We start from the raw sequence: 14,902 nt of genomic DNA, 5'->3' as shown, positions 1-14,902 counted from the left end.
ACCACCACCCCAGGACTCCTTTGAACACAGTAGTTTGCTAATTTAGAGATAGCAGTATGAAATACATATTACACCTTCGCTGTGTATTCACTGTGACAACCAGCTAAAGGAGCATTTAATTTCCTAATCTGATCTGATCTCTGAAACCAAAGGCCTTACTTGTCAGTCATCTCAAACAGTGATACAAATGTTTATATCAAAATATCACAGTGTCTATCCACAGATATACATGTGTGTGTGTGTGTGTGTGTGTGTGTGTGAATACATATACATGAAGTCTTGGGGTCGCACCACACGAGAAGCACTGAACCTAAAGGTCAGTTTGAACTGCAAGGTTGGTGGTTCAAACTCACCAGTCACTCCTTGGAAACCCTACAGAGGGTCGCTGTGAGTAGGAACCAATTGTACTGTACTTGAAAACAACAAGACACATGTATGCATGTATGAGACCAAGTGTTGGTAAACATAAATAATGATGAGTTGACTGAGATGGGAAACCAACACCATCTTTAGGTTATACAGTAAGTAGCATGCAAACATAATTTGGAATATCCATCAATCTCAGTGTTCAAGTACGATTGTTGGTCACTAGTGATTATCTAAAATATATTGCTAAGCTGCACAATGTTGTTAAACAGTTGGATATATTATATATACCAATTCTTTGGTTCTAAAATGCACTGCTTTATTCTGTTTTTGTAATCTATCATTTTTATTAACTATTTTGGAATAGAAAAAAGAAGGTGCTGTTCCTTAACTAAAAATTCTTATATGATTTACTATTTTCATGCAGATAAATACACCATTTTCTGAGTACAGGTATGTGTCACATAATGTCCATGATACATTCTGTGAAATAAGACATTGTGCAGTTTGGACGTTGTGTGAACACCGTATTTAGACCTGACAGGACCTGCATCCAGTCATCCCTATTGCTGCTGCTGGAGTTGCCGGTGGAGGCTGGAGGCACGGCCCCGGGGCAGCCGCGGACACTGAGAGCGGCCGCAGGAGCAGACCGAGAGGAAGCAAGTGAGCCGCGAGTGAGGTGCGCCCAGCCCGTCTGAGCAGTAAGAGCAGCCCGGGCCCCACAGCCCTGAGAATCTGCACCCACGTCTGCCTCACCGGCCTATAACCCACCATGTGTGGGGGTGGGCTCTTCAAAACCACTGGGGGAAATGATCAACAAAAGGAGAGCTGCTTTCCTTTGAAAGAGAAGGACCTAATGAAACAGGAGCAGACACAGCAGCTGAATGATGTCTGAACAGACCTGCATTTGGACTATTGGTGTGGCACTGTAGAGTAAGCACTGGACTGCTAACCACAAGGTCAGTGGTTCAGATCCATCAGCTGCTCTTTGGAAACTACACAGGGTGGCTGTGAGTTGGAACCGACTCAGTGGCATTTAACAACAACAACAATAGCAACAACCTGCATTTTCCTAAAGTGTCTTTCAGCAATAATATGCCTCAGAATAAGGTGTTCGTACTGACATGGAAAAGGCCACAAGGAAGATGACGACAAATTATTTTTGTTTGTATTCTCCATATGCTGTTGTTGTTGCTAACTGCTGTGGAATTCTGACCCATAACGACCCTGTATAGGCTTTCCAAGAAGCAGCTGGTGAGTTTGAACTGCTGCCCTTGCGATTCAAACTGGCTTTGCGGTCTAGTGCTTTATCCTACAGCATCACACCAGGACTCCATTTTCCATGTACTTGAATCTAAATCTCAAATCTGAATTCTATTACCTAGATAGAGTACGGTATTTAAGATCCAATAATCATTACAGATTTCTGTCAATACTATAAGTGAGTTTCAGAGCCAGAACAGACCTCAGAGAGACGTGGTCTATTTGAACATGAATTCTGGTAAGATCAAATTACTTCTGCAACACATGCTTTTCACTTGATGGTGTGTTAGAGCCAGAATCCAGGTTCCCTATGTCCAACTCCATACTGAGGCCCCTTGTGGGCAGCACATGTCTGTCTGTGTCCTCGTATGAAAGCCATTCTGCTGGACTGTCCCTTCCAACTCCCAGTGCTGAAGCCCCTTGTGGGCAGCACCATGGGTAAGTCTACTATGAGACCAATTTGAAAGAGATGAAATAGACTGGTACTGGACATTCTGAATGTGACAATCACATGGTTTACTATACCAGGAATGACACAGTGAAGAGGAAGGGTGTTGCATTCATCATCAAAAAGAACTTATCAAGATCTATCTTGAAGTACAACGTTGTGATAGGATAATATCCATAGGCCTACACGGAAGGTCAGTTCATACCACTGTCACTCAAACACACCAACCCCTAAAGCCAGTGATGATGAAATTGAAGAATTCTCAGGCTTGGCAACGGCACGGGACCGGGCAGTGTTTCATTTTGTTGTGCACAGGGTCACTATGCGTCAGTGCCAACTTGATTGCACCTAACAACAACAATCACTTTGACCTCCAAGTGCTGAAGCCCCTTTTGGGAAGGAACCCTGATATGTCCTGAGACCAACTGAGCTGAACTGTCACTTTGAGAGCCTTGATAAAGTCGGAATTGTCTTGACACTACCAACAACGACAGCTACATAATGGCGCCCTGTATCCCTAACCAGAAACTCTCAGGCCCTCTCCTAAACGTTTGCTGTCCAGTCGCTTCCACCTCACAGTGAGCCCAAAGGGCAGGGGAGGGCAGCTCCCTAGTTTTCCCCAGACTGTAAGTCTTTACGGGAGCCATCAGCCTCAGCTTCCTCCTAGCTGGGGGATCTGAACTGCAGGCACTGTGGTTAGCAGTCCACTAGGGCTCCTTAATCTGCTTCCCTCAACAGCTTCTTTCCCCGTCCATGCTTAGAGCTTTGGGAATGTATGACAAGGGGCGCCTACCTGTCGAAGGAATGAAATTGCATCGGAAGGATGGCCTGGGCTTCTCTCTTCAGTGATGGGTCTGGGTAGGGGATGGGCTCAGGCCCACATTCTGCAATCTCCACTGGGGCGGCCACGAGACTTCTCAGAATCTCCTTGACATTGATACCTTTGGTCTGACTAATGCTAGAGATGGATGGGGCCGGCTTGAGCATCTCCCCGGGGGGCTCAGCCAGGCTCTCCTGGGATTTCTTCACTTCCGATGACAGAGTGGACAGCAGCTCACTCATGGCATCTGGGCCTGCACTGGGCTCCAATTCTGCCCCATTCAGGATGCTGGCCACCTGCTCCTCTCCGATTCCGGAGTCAGTGTGAGGGATGGAGCTCTCAGGTGGAATGTCTTCGCCAATGGTGGGTGCTTCTTTTTCCTTTAGGGTGTCTGGAAATGGAGCAGGTGCGTCTGCAGTGAAAAGGGGGGGAGGGGGGGAGAGGTTTAAAAAAAAGCTTCACAAGTGAAAACCTCTGCAAGATCAATCCAATATTCTCACATAAAATATAAAGAAAACAAACCTTGTAAGAAACCAAAGCTGTGTGTGTGTATGATACAAACTGATTTGAACAAATCCATTTACAGCTGTCAGTTTGTACCATCAGCACCAACATAAAGTTGTTCTTTCTATAAATCAGCTGCCATATCAAACTGGCACCTTTCAAAGCATCAGACATTGTTTCTCTATGGGCTGTCTGCAGCTTAGCAAGAATACTATATGAAGTTCTCCTCTTGTCCTTTCATTATTAGCTACTAAACAATCGTGCAAGGGAGTTCTTATGCTTCATTAAGATTTTTTTCCTTGAAAAGAAAAAGTCCTTTCTGTTTTCTTGGGTACTTCAAGAGCCAAAAATACAAATAAATTAGGTATGTCTAATCGAATCATTTAAAGCATCTTACTGCATCATTTAAAATGACATACGCATCATATATATAACTCTGAAGGTTAACAGCAGAATGCAGAGCAAGTTCAACAATCATGACAGATCAAAGGATCAAGACCTTCATAATAGAAGAATGAATCTCTGGAACTGACAAAGGCCCCCCCCTGACATTTAAGAACAACTATTTTAGAACATTCATGTTCATTCTTTGTGAGTAAAAATCTCTTTCAATGTATGAGAACTTGAATCAGATATGTATACATATATAACACACATATATACATATACACACTCACACATATATGCATCTGTATGATACACAATAATATCAATTAAAATAAAATAAAAAAGCCTTTAGAAATATGAAATTCATGTCAAATTATCCAGAGGTTAAGAACATTCCATTGGCCGCAGAATCAAGCATGATCTAATTCTAAACGACGACCTGGTTTAAAAGACGGTCTCACTGAAGATGGCATTCCCACGTCCGGACAGCGAGGTTGATAAGAGCGTTCACCTTCAGTCTCACTGAAGGAGACAATAAGACGCTAGGACATGGTGGCAGCAGTAATGCGTTCAAACGTAACACCACTGTGAGGACCCGGCTGTGTTTCCTTCTGCTGTACATGGAGCCCTTAGGAGTCGGAACCCACTCCAGGGCACTCAACAACAACATGAAGATGCTAAGCATAACTTTTAACCACACCTGCCCAAAGTAGATAACAAAGACTAGTCATGTGTATTACTTTAGCATGTGGTTCAGTATTCTCTTGGTAAAACAGAAGGGTAGACTAAATTACTTATAAGGTTTTCACAAACTTAAAAGATCTGCAAGTTCTCCAAAACTGTTCTTGTGTTTCCTGCTCATTTGTTTTGAAAGGTTATTAGGACACCAGGTCAGGAGAGGGCTCAGCAGGAGACTGGACTATCACATAGTCTCAAATGTTTTGTGCAAAATCTCTAAGGAACACAGAGAGTGGATGATACTACAGACAGAGAGTGGATGGTACTATTATTGGGGGAGACAGGATGAGCAAACATGTATACAGACCCCGCCTCAAAACTCAAGCTAATGGAAAGGGAGGTGTTTAGTCACCGGGCTCACTCAGGCACTGGCTACTGGAAAACAGCTTAATGTCATACCATTAAGAATTAGTGAGGATGTAAAACTACTAATTTTTCCCAGAATAATATAAGAATAGTTATGTCGCAGTTTTCAAAAGCAAGTCTCCTCTTCTTTATTTGATGACTCTTTTCTTTTGGTGCAAGTTGTGTGAAATCCACACTTTCATTTACAAATAAATAACTGCTTCATGTTAGTCCTTCTTCCCAGTACCCCAGGTTTACTAACAAACATAAATCTCTCTCATATTGTAGTCTTCCTCAGGTTTATCAGACAGTTCTTAGTTTTGCTTGTTGGTTGGTTAGTTTGGCCTAGAATGTCAGAGTTGAAAGAAGAAAAGATAAATAGGTGAATCATGGTAATAATATTCAAACACCATTTGAGGACAGATGAAAACTAGAGTGGGCTTATTCTGTGTTGGCTCCTACTTTTCTGAATTATAATAAATGAATAAATGGCTTCAGAGGAGAAAGAATCTTAACAATATTAGTGGCAAAGAACCAGAGAAGGAATTATTTAAGAGGTAAAGACCCCAGCTTGGATTTATTTTTTTTACAAACCCATGTGGCATAGAGGATTAAGACTTAAAATAATAGCTATGAAGATAAAAGAGGAAGGGACAGAATTAAGATACCTCTGACATACATAGCTTAAGTTAAAAAGAAAGTGGAGGAACGTGACATGCTGAAAAAGAAAGCATACGAGAGAAGCAGGTTGGATCAGAAGAACAATGAATTAAATTTGGAATCAATTAAGTCTGCAGTACTTCTTGGAAATTCAAACGTGTAGGTCAAGAGAAGTGGAGATATTTGCTTGGGGATCACTCTGACTGAGGTGCTAGTTGAAACTGGACATTAATGAAATGATGAGGAACAGAAAATGAGAAGACAAGGTGGCTGAGGATATTTCCCACTATCAAGAGAAGCAATGTGTCTATCTCATACATTCTGGTTAATAAATGAAGCATTTTCCGAAAGAAAACAACTGTGGCAGAAAACTCAGGAGCGGATGAAACAGCAGTAGTGACAATTCCATGACAGTAACACAGAGAATACAATGGCAGGAGCAAAACACATCGTCATGGTTACTAGCATGGGTGAACTTCTTCTCGAACAGCATTTAGTTATCAGAAAGCATATGGTCAAGTCCAGCAATCCGTGTGAATGTAGCTGATTTATAGATCTGGCCTTTGCCTTAATATGATACCTAAGTATTTTATTTATTGTGTGTGTTTACAGTAAGGGCTATATGAAATATTTAAATTTTTTAAGCTACTTTAGACTGAACTATAACAATCCAATTGCAAACAAAAGATCTAAGAAAAAGAATATCTTTGATTTGGTCGCATAAGTTACCACATTTTAAGACTATTTTTATCACCAGTTATACAATTTTTCATTCCTGTTCTGTTTAACTAATGGGCTCTCTCAATGGATAATGAGGGCTAGAACTTAGGATCTGTACACTTGGAATCCCCATATAGATCTTGACCTTGCAATTATAAAACAGAATATTAAAATATTTTGCAATGACTCATGCCAACCAACCTATTTGCACAGTACATAATAAGCTCAATTTTACTTTTACTACATCTAAAAACCTATTTCAAAAAGGAAGCAATCATTTTGCTATTTCAATGTAAAATTCTCTTCACATAAATGTCTTTTGTAAAGCATATCCTGTGATCACATTGTTCTTCTATTGAGAGCTGTTGAATTGGTCTTGACTCATAGCAACTCTGTATTGGGTTTCTGAGAAGCAGCTGGTGGGTTTGAACTGTAGACCTTGTGGTTCGCAGTCCACACTGCTGATCCTACAGCACCACACCAGAAGTCTGGTGATCATATTACAGAAGTAAAAATAAACATGAATGGGAAACTGTCTAATAGCAACTGCAAATAAAGTACAAATCGGGACTCAAAACCCTGTTCCTTTAATTTCTCACTATGACCTGACATCTTTAACAGAAGAATCTTTCAGTTGATAACATACATTTCAGTGGAGAGAACCAAACCTGCTTACAGAATGCATCATCACTGTAACACTGAAGTACTTTGACACGTTACGCACGTCACTTCAATTGGAAGTTGAGCAGGGTCAGCAGGGCACAAATACATGACTGCAGCTGTGCAGATGACGCCCAGTGACGGCGAGCTTGTAACTTCCCAAGGGTTTTCATCAGTTTCTGCAGTAACATCAGTATCCAAAACAGAAACACACCCAGCCCGAACAATCCTACCCGGTTCACAAACAGGCACGAGACGCCCCTTCTCTGACATAATCTCACTGAATTTTATGGGTTCATCCAATATATTTTGGGGAAAAATAGTGTGAAGTTCAGCAAATGATATGATGTCTATGTGATACATCCTCATTTGATACATCCCTGCCTCCCAAACTCTGGCTTTACAGTGATTTATGACGTTTCAGTATGCCTTACCTTTTAAGTCAATCAAATGGCTATTTTCCAAACTATCTAAATAAGCAGTAACATGAAAGAAACAGATCCTTGTTACATATTGAAGAGATATGAGTTAGTACGTAACTGAAAACTGCAATGTTTCTTCAAATATGAAGCAAATGCAATCACCATAGGAGAATTAAAAATATGAAAGCTGTGTATAACTAATTTACATATTTGCCTCATTTAAGTCTAATGTGGCAAATTAAGTAAGTCATAAAAATCAATATTAACACTTACCGTATATAACAAAAGATTAATCTGCACTGAGTAATTATTTGTAATATTTACATTTGTACACTTCATATTTGTTGCTGTTTGTCATAGTGAATGTATTAAAAGCATATAACTTCATGATACACAGACGAGATTGTAATCATTGCAATGAAACAATATGTGGAACCAATGCCCTCCCATGTAAACTATCACTCAATTCACACAAAAAACTTAAAAAAGAAAAAGAAAAAAATATTTAACTTCAGGAATTCAATATTATTACTAAAGGATATGCCATACACACACAAAAAAAATTAGAATTCAGAAGATCCCAATGAGAGCCAAGGAAGCTGACCAAATTGAATTTCCCACTAGGTCGTGTTAGAGAGGTGTGGGCCTCCTTTCACTAGGTCGGGTAGAGAGGTGTTGGTCTCTTTGAGTGTATTTAGCACACTCAAGATCTTCATCAACATTTCCAGCCTCTCTCCTGCTCTCCCAGTCCCCAAGAAAGGACTCCACTTGGGTGCTTGTTGGCAAACATGATGGTACATTTTTATTCTGTCCATTTTTTTTTGGTCCTGTTCCTCAGATTGGTGTTGGTCAGGGGTGTGCTGTGGAGCTGGTTCTGACTCATAGCAACCCTGCATGGGCTTTCCGAAGCAGTAAATCTTCACAGAAGCAAAAAGCCTTATCTTTTTCCCGTGGAACAGCTGATAGTTTTGAACTGCTGACCTTGAGGCTAGCAGCCCGACTCGTAACCACTATGCCACCAGAGCTCCTGTTCCTCAGACTGTAATTTTCAAGTCCAGAAATGTTATTTAGTTCTATTTCATAATTTTGAACTCTTTAGTGATGTTCTCTATTCAGTGAGATATCATTCCCATACTTTTCTTAAATTCTTTTTTTTTTTCGGTGTGTAAACTATTTTTAGTATTAAAAGCTTTTATCGTGAATTGAGTGATAGTTTACATGGCAGAACATTGGTTTTGCACTCATTCAATCTATTGTATTTTGCTTCACTGCAATGATTACAATCCTCTCCACGCACTATTGGTTAACAGTATTTGCCTCTATTCCTTCTTTTATTATTATTATTATGTAACAGAAACACTCAGGAATATATATTCATTTAAACAACCAAAGGGCATATTTAATAAGCTAGTCTCCTGCCCACCAGCACACAGCCTTTCTCTTTCCATCAGTCTAGAGTTCTCAGCTGCTCTATCTCTCCATGCCATCATTTCTGCCTCTATCTGCTTTTTTGTGTCTCTGCTTCTCTGATTAGGATCTCATGCTCTTCCCTCATAATGGTCCTAAGGTCTTTTGTTCCTGGAATGCAATATGAACTACTCCCCCCTTTTTGTTATACATCTTATACCTTTAAAGTTGTGACATTTGCAATTAGTCAAGATAACAATTACACACTACTGAATCAAAAGAATCCTATTTCCATCTCCTTTCACACAAGACTCGTCTAGACAAGATGAAAACTATTCAGTGGGTACTCTACCTTCCCCTGCACACTGACACTACACTCCCTCTTGGAAATGTGTAAGCCAGCCAATTTGTGCCTATATAGCCCCTCCATTTCAGGTAGCCAATTTCTAAGTTGCCCGTCCCTATCATCCCTGTGTAATGAAGGGATAGGCTTGATCCTTGACATGAAGACTCCTTCTCTCTTGGTTGGTATTTTGAGTTACTACATCCATAGGCAAAGGTCAAATTGAAGTTGTAGCAATTTACAATTGCTTACTGTAACACATTTCTTTATCATCCTCCAGTTGAGTTCTGATCATCGAGCCACCCAAACTAGATCAAATAGGTACTATCTGTAAGTTTGGGTGTTCTTGCGTGCCGCCCCCCAGTTCATATCAGCTGGACGTTTAACTGTCAGCTCTAGCCTCCAATGGCTAGGTCAGTGTCCATGGACTCAGGAATTCCCAAGGTCCCCTAAATTTCAGACCGACCAGCCCTTCCTCTTTTGGCTCTCATCTCAAGGTTGGCAGGAGTCTATGGAACATGGTCAAACTCAGCCCATGTCATTACTGCCTTTCCCCCACTTCCACTCACAAGTAGACAACATGGTATCCAGAGAGCTTACAAGCCTGCTCGTGGGTTTCCTTTAAGTTTCAGTCTTGGAAGGGGTTTGTCCCAAAAGGCCTTGATGGCTTGCTTTGATGGCTCCGAGGTGATCAACTTGCTTGTTCTTGTAATAGTCAAACAAACTTTTTTTTACTGCTGGTCTTCCTTTAAGGAAGTATCTTCTGTTCCTCTAGCTGTTCCAGGCTGGTCACCTTGTCCTGTCAAGTGGGAACGTCCCACCTCAGAAGGTTATGGATGGGGCTCAGGATTCCACCTAAGGCCCTATACTCTACAACAGCTGCACAAGAAACCTATTTCACTGGGCAAATTCGAGTACCCCTTTTAGGTATTCTAATCAGTTAGAGGCTGAAAACAGGTTTACAGCATTCTGTAATCTTATTTCCCAGTATTCTCTTCTATCCCACTCAAATATCTATTTCACAACAGTAGGCAAGGGAAACCAAGATCCACAAAACAGTCATGCACCTGCACATTATGTCCCCTCTTTTACACATAAAATATGCCTCGATCCCTGTATCACAGAACCTTGCTGTTTCATGGTTGAATATACATCACGATTTACCTCTGTCCCATTTAGTCCATGTAAACCTACCTAAGTGTTCATCTACCTTACTTGTTCTTCCAACCCCTTCCCCTTATTGTTGTATTGCCCTCCCCATCACCCAAACTATGATGTGACTATCCACTACCCTTTGCCTTACTGTCCCTTCCCTCCCACAAAGAATTTTTTTTCTTTTAATATGGGCATCTTTTCTTAAGCTTTTACAATATTGGTGTTATGCAATGTCTGTCCTTTTGTGACTGACTAATTTCACTCAGCATAATGTCCTCAAGGTTCATCCATGTGATTGGGAGGCTTACAGCTTCCTTGTTATTCTTCAAAGTACCCTAATATTCCATTGTGTGGATGTACCAGAGTTTGTTTATCCATTCTTACATTGATGGGCACTTCGGCTGTCTCCATCTTTTTGTTATTGTGAATGGTGCTACAGTAAACATTGGTGTACAATTATCTACTCATGTTCTGAACTGTATTTCTTGTGGATGTATACCATGTAGAGGAATTGCTGGATCATAAGGTATTTCTATTTCCAATTTTCTGAGGAAGCATCATACTGTTTTCCAGAGTGGTTGAACCAGAGTGATTGACCATTGGACACTTCACCAGCAATGTAGGCGTGTCCCAGTCTCTCCACAGCCTGGCCAGTAGTTTTTGTCCTCTGCTTTTTTGTTCTTCACTGTTATTGCTGGTGTGAGATGATATCTCATTGTTGTTTTGATTTGCATGTCTCATAATCATGAACATTTCTTCATATGTTTGTTGGTTGCCCAAATGTCCTCCTGGGTGAAGTCTGTTCATGTCCTGTTCCTATTTTTTAATTGGGTTATTTGTGGGGTTTTTTTGTACAGCTGTAGTTTTCTATAAATTTTAAAGATTAGTCCCGTGTCTGATAAGTCATTTCAAGAAATTTTTCCCATTCTGTGGGTTCCTTTTTTACTCCTTTGGTAAAATCTTTTGATGCACATAAGTTTCTAGTTTTAGTATGCTCCCGTCACCAATTTTGTCTTCTTCGGTTTGTGCAATTTTTGCAATGTTTGATAGTCTATGTGTGTCCTGTACCAGAGACCTTAAATTCGTCCGGATTTTTCATTAATGACCCTTCTAGTTCTGGGATTTCCAGTTAGGTCTTTAATCCATGTTGAGGTGGTTTTTATATATGGTGTGAGATAAAGGCCTTGCTTCATTCTTTTCGATGTAGATCCCCAGAACTGCCAGCACTATCTGTTGAAGAGACTATCTCCTACTCCATTCAATGAACTTTCGCCGTTTGTCAAAGATCAGGTGGCTATATGTGGATAATTTCCGGATTCTTGATTCTGTTCCATTGATCTATGTATCTTTCATTGTACCTCAGTACCAGGCTGTTTTAACTACTGTAATCATTAGTAAATTTTGAAATCAGGGAGTGAGAGGCCTCCAACTTTGTTCTTCTTCTTCTTCCTAAGCAGTGATTTGCTTATCTGAGGACTCTTTCTTTTCCATATAAAGTTCCTAATCATTTTTTTTTTTTTCTATATCGTTAAAGAGTGCTGTTGGAATCTGGATTGGGATTGCATTACATGTGTAGTAGATTGGTTTGTGTAGTATTGACATATTCACAATGTTAAGTCTTCCTATCCAGTAACAGTATATTCTTCGATTTTTTTACATCTCTTTTGGTTTCTTGTAGTAGTGTTTTGTAGTTTTTTTTTCCCTCTGGCTAGATTTATTCCTAAATATTTCATCCTTTGTGTGGCTACAGTAAATGGTATTGCTTTCCTAATTTAGTTTTCAGAGCTGTCATTATCAGTATCGAGGAATCCAACTGATTTTTTTATGCTAATCTTGTACCCTACCACTTTGTTGAATCTTACAGTGAGTTCCAGTAGTGTTTGTTTGTTTGCTAAGTCTTTGGGGTTTTCTATGTATAGAATTGTATCATCTGCAAATAGAGTTTTATTTCCTCTTTGCCAATACGGATGCCTTCAATTTCCCTATCTTGCCTTATAGCTCTGGCTAAGACTTTCAAAACAATATTGAATGGCATTGTTAAGTGTCATTGAGTGAGTTCAGGCCCATAGTGACCCTGCATAGGATTTATTTCTAAGAAGTTGCTGGTAAGCTTGAACTGCTGGTCTTGCAGTTCAAACCAACCTTGCAGTTCAGCACATTAACCCCAGCACCACACCAGGACTCCCAGTATTAAATGGGATGGGTGATAAAGTGCATCCTTGTCTGGTTTCTGTTCGCAATGGGAAAGCTTTCAGTTTCTCTCCATTTAGAGTGGTGTTAGCTGTAGGTTTTCTACATATGCTCTTAATTATGTTGTGGAGTTGTCCTTAAATTCCTACTTTATTGAGTGATTTTATCAGGAATGAATGTTGGATTTTTGTCAAATGCCTTTTCTGCATCAGTTGATATGATCATGCGGTTCTTTTCCTTTTTTATTTCTATGGTAATTACACTGATTGTTTTTCTAATATTGAACCATCCTTGCATTCCTGAAATGAATCCCACTTGGTCATGATGTAGTATTTTTTTTTGTTGTGTTGTTGAATTCAATTGGCCAAGAATTTGTTGACAATTTTTGCATCTATGGTTCATGAGGGATATTGGTCTGTAATTTTCTTTTTTAGTGATGTCCTTCCCTGGTTTTGGTATGCAGGTTACACTTGCTTCATAAAATGTATAGGAAGTTTTCCATCCTTTTCTATATCCTGGAATAGTTTGAGCAGAATTGGTGACAGCTTTTTTTCTAAATGTTTGGTAAAATTCACCACTGAAGCCACGTGGACCTGGACTTTTTTCGGTTGGGAGATTTTGATGACCTGATCAATTTCTTCTTTTGTTATGGGTCTGTTGAAATTTTTTACTTCACTCTGTGTGAGTTTAAGTAGGCTGTGTTTTTCTAAAACTGTATTCATCGCCTCTAGATTTTCAAATTTGTTGGACTACAACTCTTCATAGCATTCTGTTAATCCTTTTTATTTCTATTGGGTCTGTTGTGATGTCACCCTATGGTTTCTAAGTGTGTTTTCTGTGTCTTTTCGCTCTTTTATTTTGTTAAGTTTGCCAATAATTTAGCAATTTTATTAATCCTTTGAAAGAACCAGCTTCCTGTTCTGTTGATTCTTTCTATAATTTCTAATTTTTCTAACTCATTTGTTCTGCTCTGATCTTTATTATTTCTTTTCATCTGATGACTGTAGTTTTACATGGTGGTCTTTTTCTAATTGTCAACGATGTTGTGTTAATGTGTTGATTTTGGTTCTTTCTTCATTTTGGATGTGTTTATTGCTATAAATTTTCCTCTCAGCACAGTTCCAAAGGTTTGGGTATGTTGTGTTTTCATTCTCATTTGTTTCTACAATTTTTTTAATTTCACCTTTTATTTGTTCTACTACCCAGTAGCTTGTAAGCAGGGTGTTATTCCATTTCCATGCACTTTAATTCCTTGATCTTCCTATTGCTGATTTCTAATTTTAATAGCATTGTGATCTGAAAAGATGCTTTATAGTATTTTGGTGTTTTCAATTTTATGAAGGTTTGTTTTGTGACCTAACACATGGTCTGGAGAATGTTCCATGTGCACCGGAAAAGAAAGTGTATTGTGCTGTTTTGGGGTTGAATGCTCAGCACACATCCAATTAGGTCACGTTGGTTGATTGTGTTGTTTAGTTCCTATGAGTTTCTGTCTGGTTATTCTATCCTGCTTCAAAAGTGCTGTATTAAAATCTCCCACTATTATTGCAGCTTTGTCTATTTCTGTTTTCAATTCTATTAGGATCTGCTTTATATATTTTGGGGCATAGATATTTATTACAGTTATGTCCTCTTGTTCAATTCACCCTTTAATCATGAGATAATGTCTTTTTGTCTCTTAAGTTGGTTTTTGCCATAATGTTTATTTTATCAGAGATTAATATTTCCACTCTTGCTCATTTTTTATTGCAATTAATTTGATATATTTTCCCCATCTTTTACATTTTTTTCAGTAATTTATTTATTCTTTTTATTTTTAACTTGTGATTTGGGCTGACAGTTTACAAAGCAAATTAATTTCCTGTTCAACAATGTTTGTTTCATAACATTAGCTGCAATTCCTTCAGTGTAACAACAGTCTATATCCACTTCTTCCGTGGATTCCCTATTTCTATTCATCCTTCTTTCCTTCCCTTCTGCCTCTTGTGCTTTGTTTCTGGGTCAATGCTGCCCTTTTGGTCTCATATAGTTGCTTATTTTGAGGGTACGTTCCTGTCTGCTGCTTGGTTGCAAGGTGCTCCCTCCTTGACAGGTTCAATCCAGGTATGAAGGATGTCTAAGGACCACAGTTTCGTGAGTTCTGCCAGTCTCTAGCAGTTCAGAAAGTTGACATTATGATTTTGAATTCTGTTCTCCAGTCTTTATTTTTTAACTTGTTTTTGCATGTAAGGTGTATCTCTTATAGAGAGCATACTGAAAGATACAGCTTTTAGATCCATTCTGCCACTCTCTGTCTCTTGACTGGTACATTTAGTCCATTGACATTCAGTGTAATTATCGATGGCTATGAATTAAAAATTATTTTTTTTTGTGGTGCTACTGGTTTCTCTGTTTTGCATGCTTTCCTGTGCTGAGTTCGTGTGTGTGTGTGTGTGTGTGTGTGTGTGTGTGTGTGTGCGTGTGCTTTTTCTTGT

At 39.4% G+C, this 14,902-nt stretch overlaps 1 protein-coding gene across 1 annotated transcript in view; it reads right to left on the bottom strand.

Annotated features, from left to right (window-relative positions):
• The window catches only part of NBEA (neurobeachin), an 822,532-nt gene that overhangs the window by 524,730 nt on the left and 282,900 nt on the right, over positions 1 to 14,902 (bottom strand). Inside the window, exon 30 of the mRNA XM_006874376.1 lies at positions 2,871 to 3,309. Coding sequence (XP_006874438.1) covers positions 2,871 to 3,309 — 439 coding nt within the window. The remainder of the gene's footprint in view (positions 1 to 2,870; positions 3,310 to 14,902) is intronic.

The sequence above is a fragment of the Chrysochloris asiatica genome, unplaced genomic scaffold (assembly GCF_000296735.1).
Source record: "Chrysochloris asiatica unplaced genomic scaffold, ChrAsi1.0 scaffold00272, whole genome shotgun sequence".
In the NCBI taxonomy this organism is placed as follows: Eukaryota; Metazoa; Chordata; class Mammalia; order Afrosoricida; family Chrysochloridae; genus Chrysochloris; species Chrysochloris asiatica.
The sequence above is the reverse complement of the archived record's forward strand: the minus strand, read 5'-3'. Positions and strand labels throughout refer to the sequence as shown.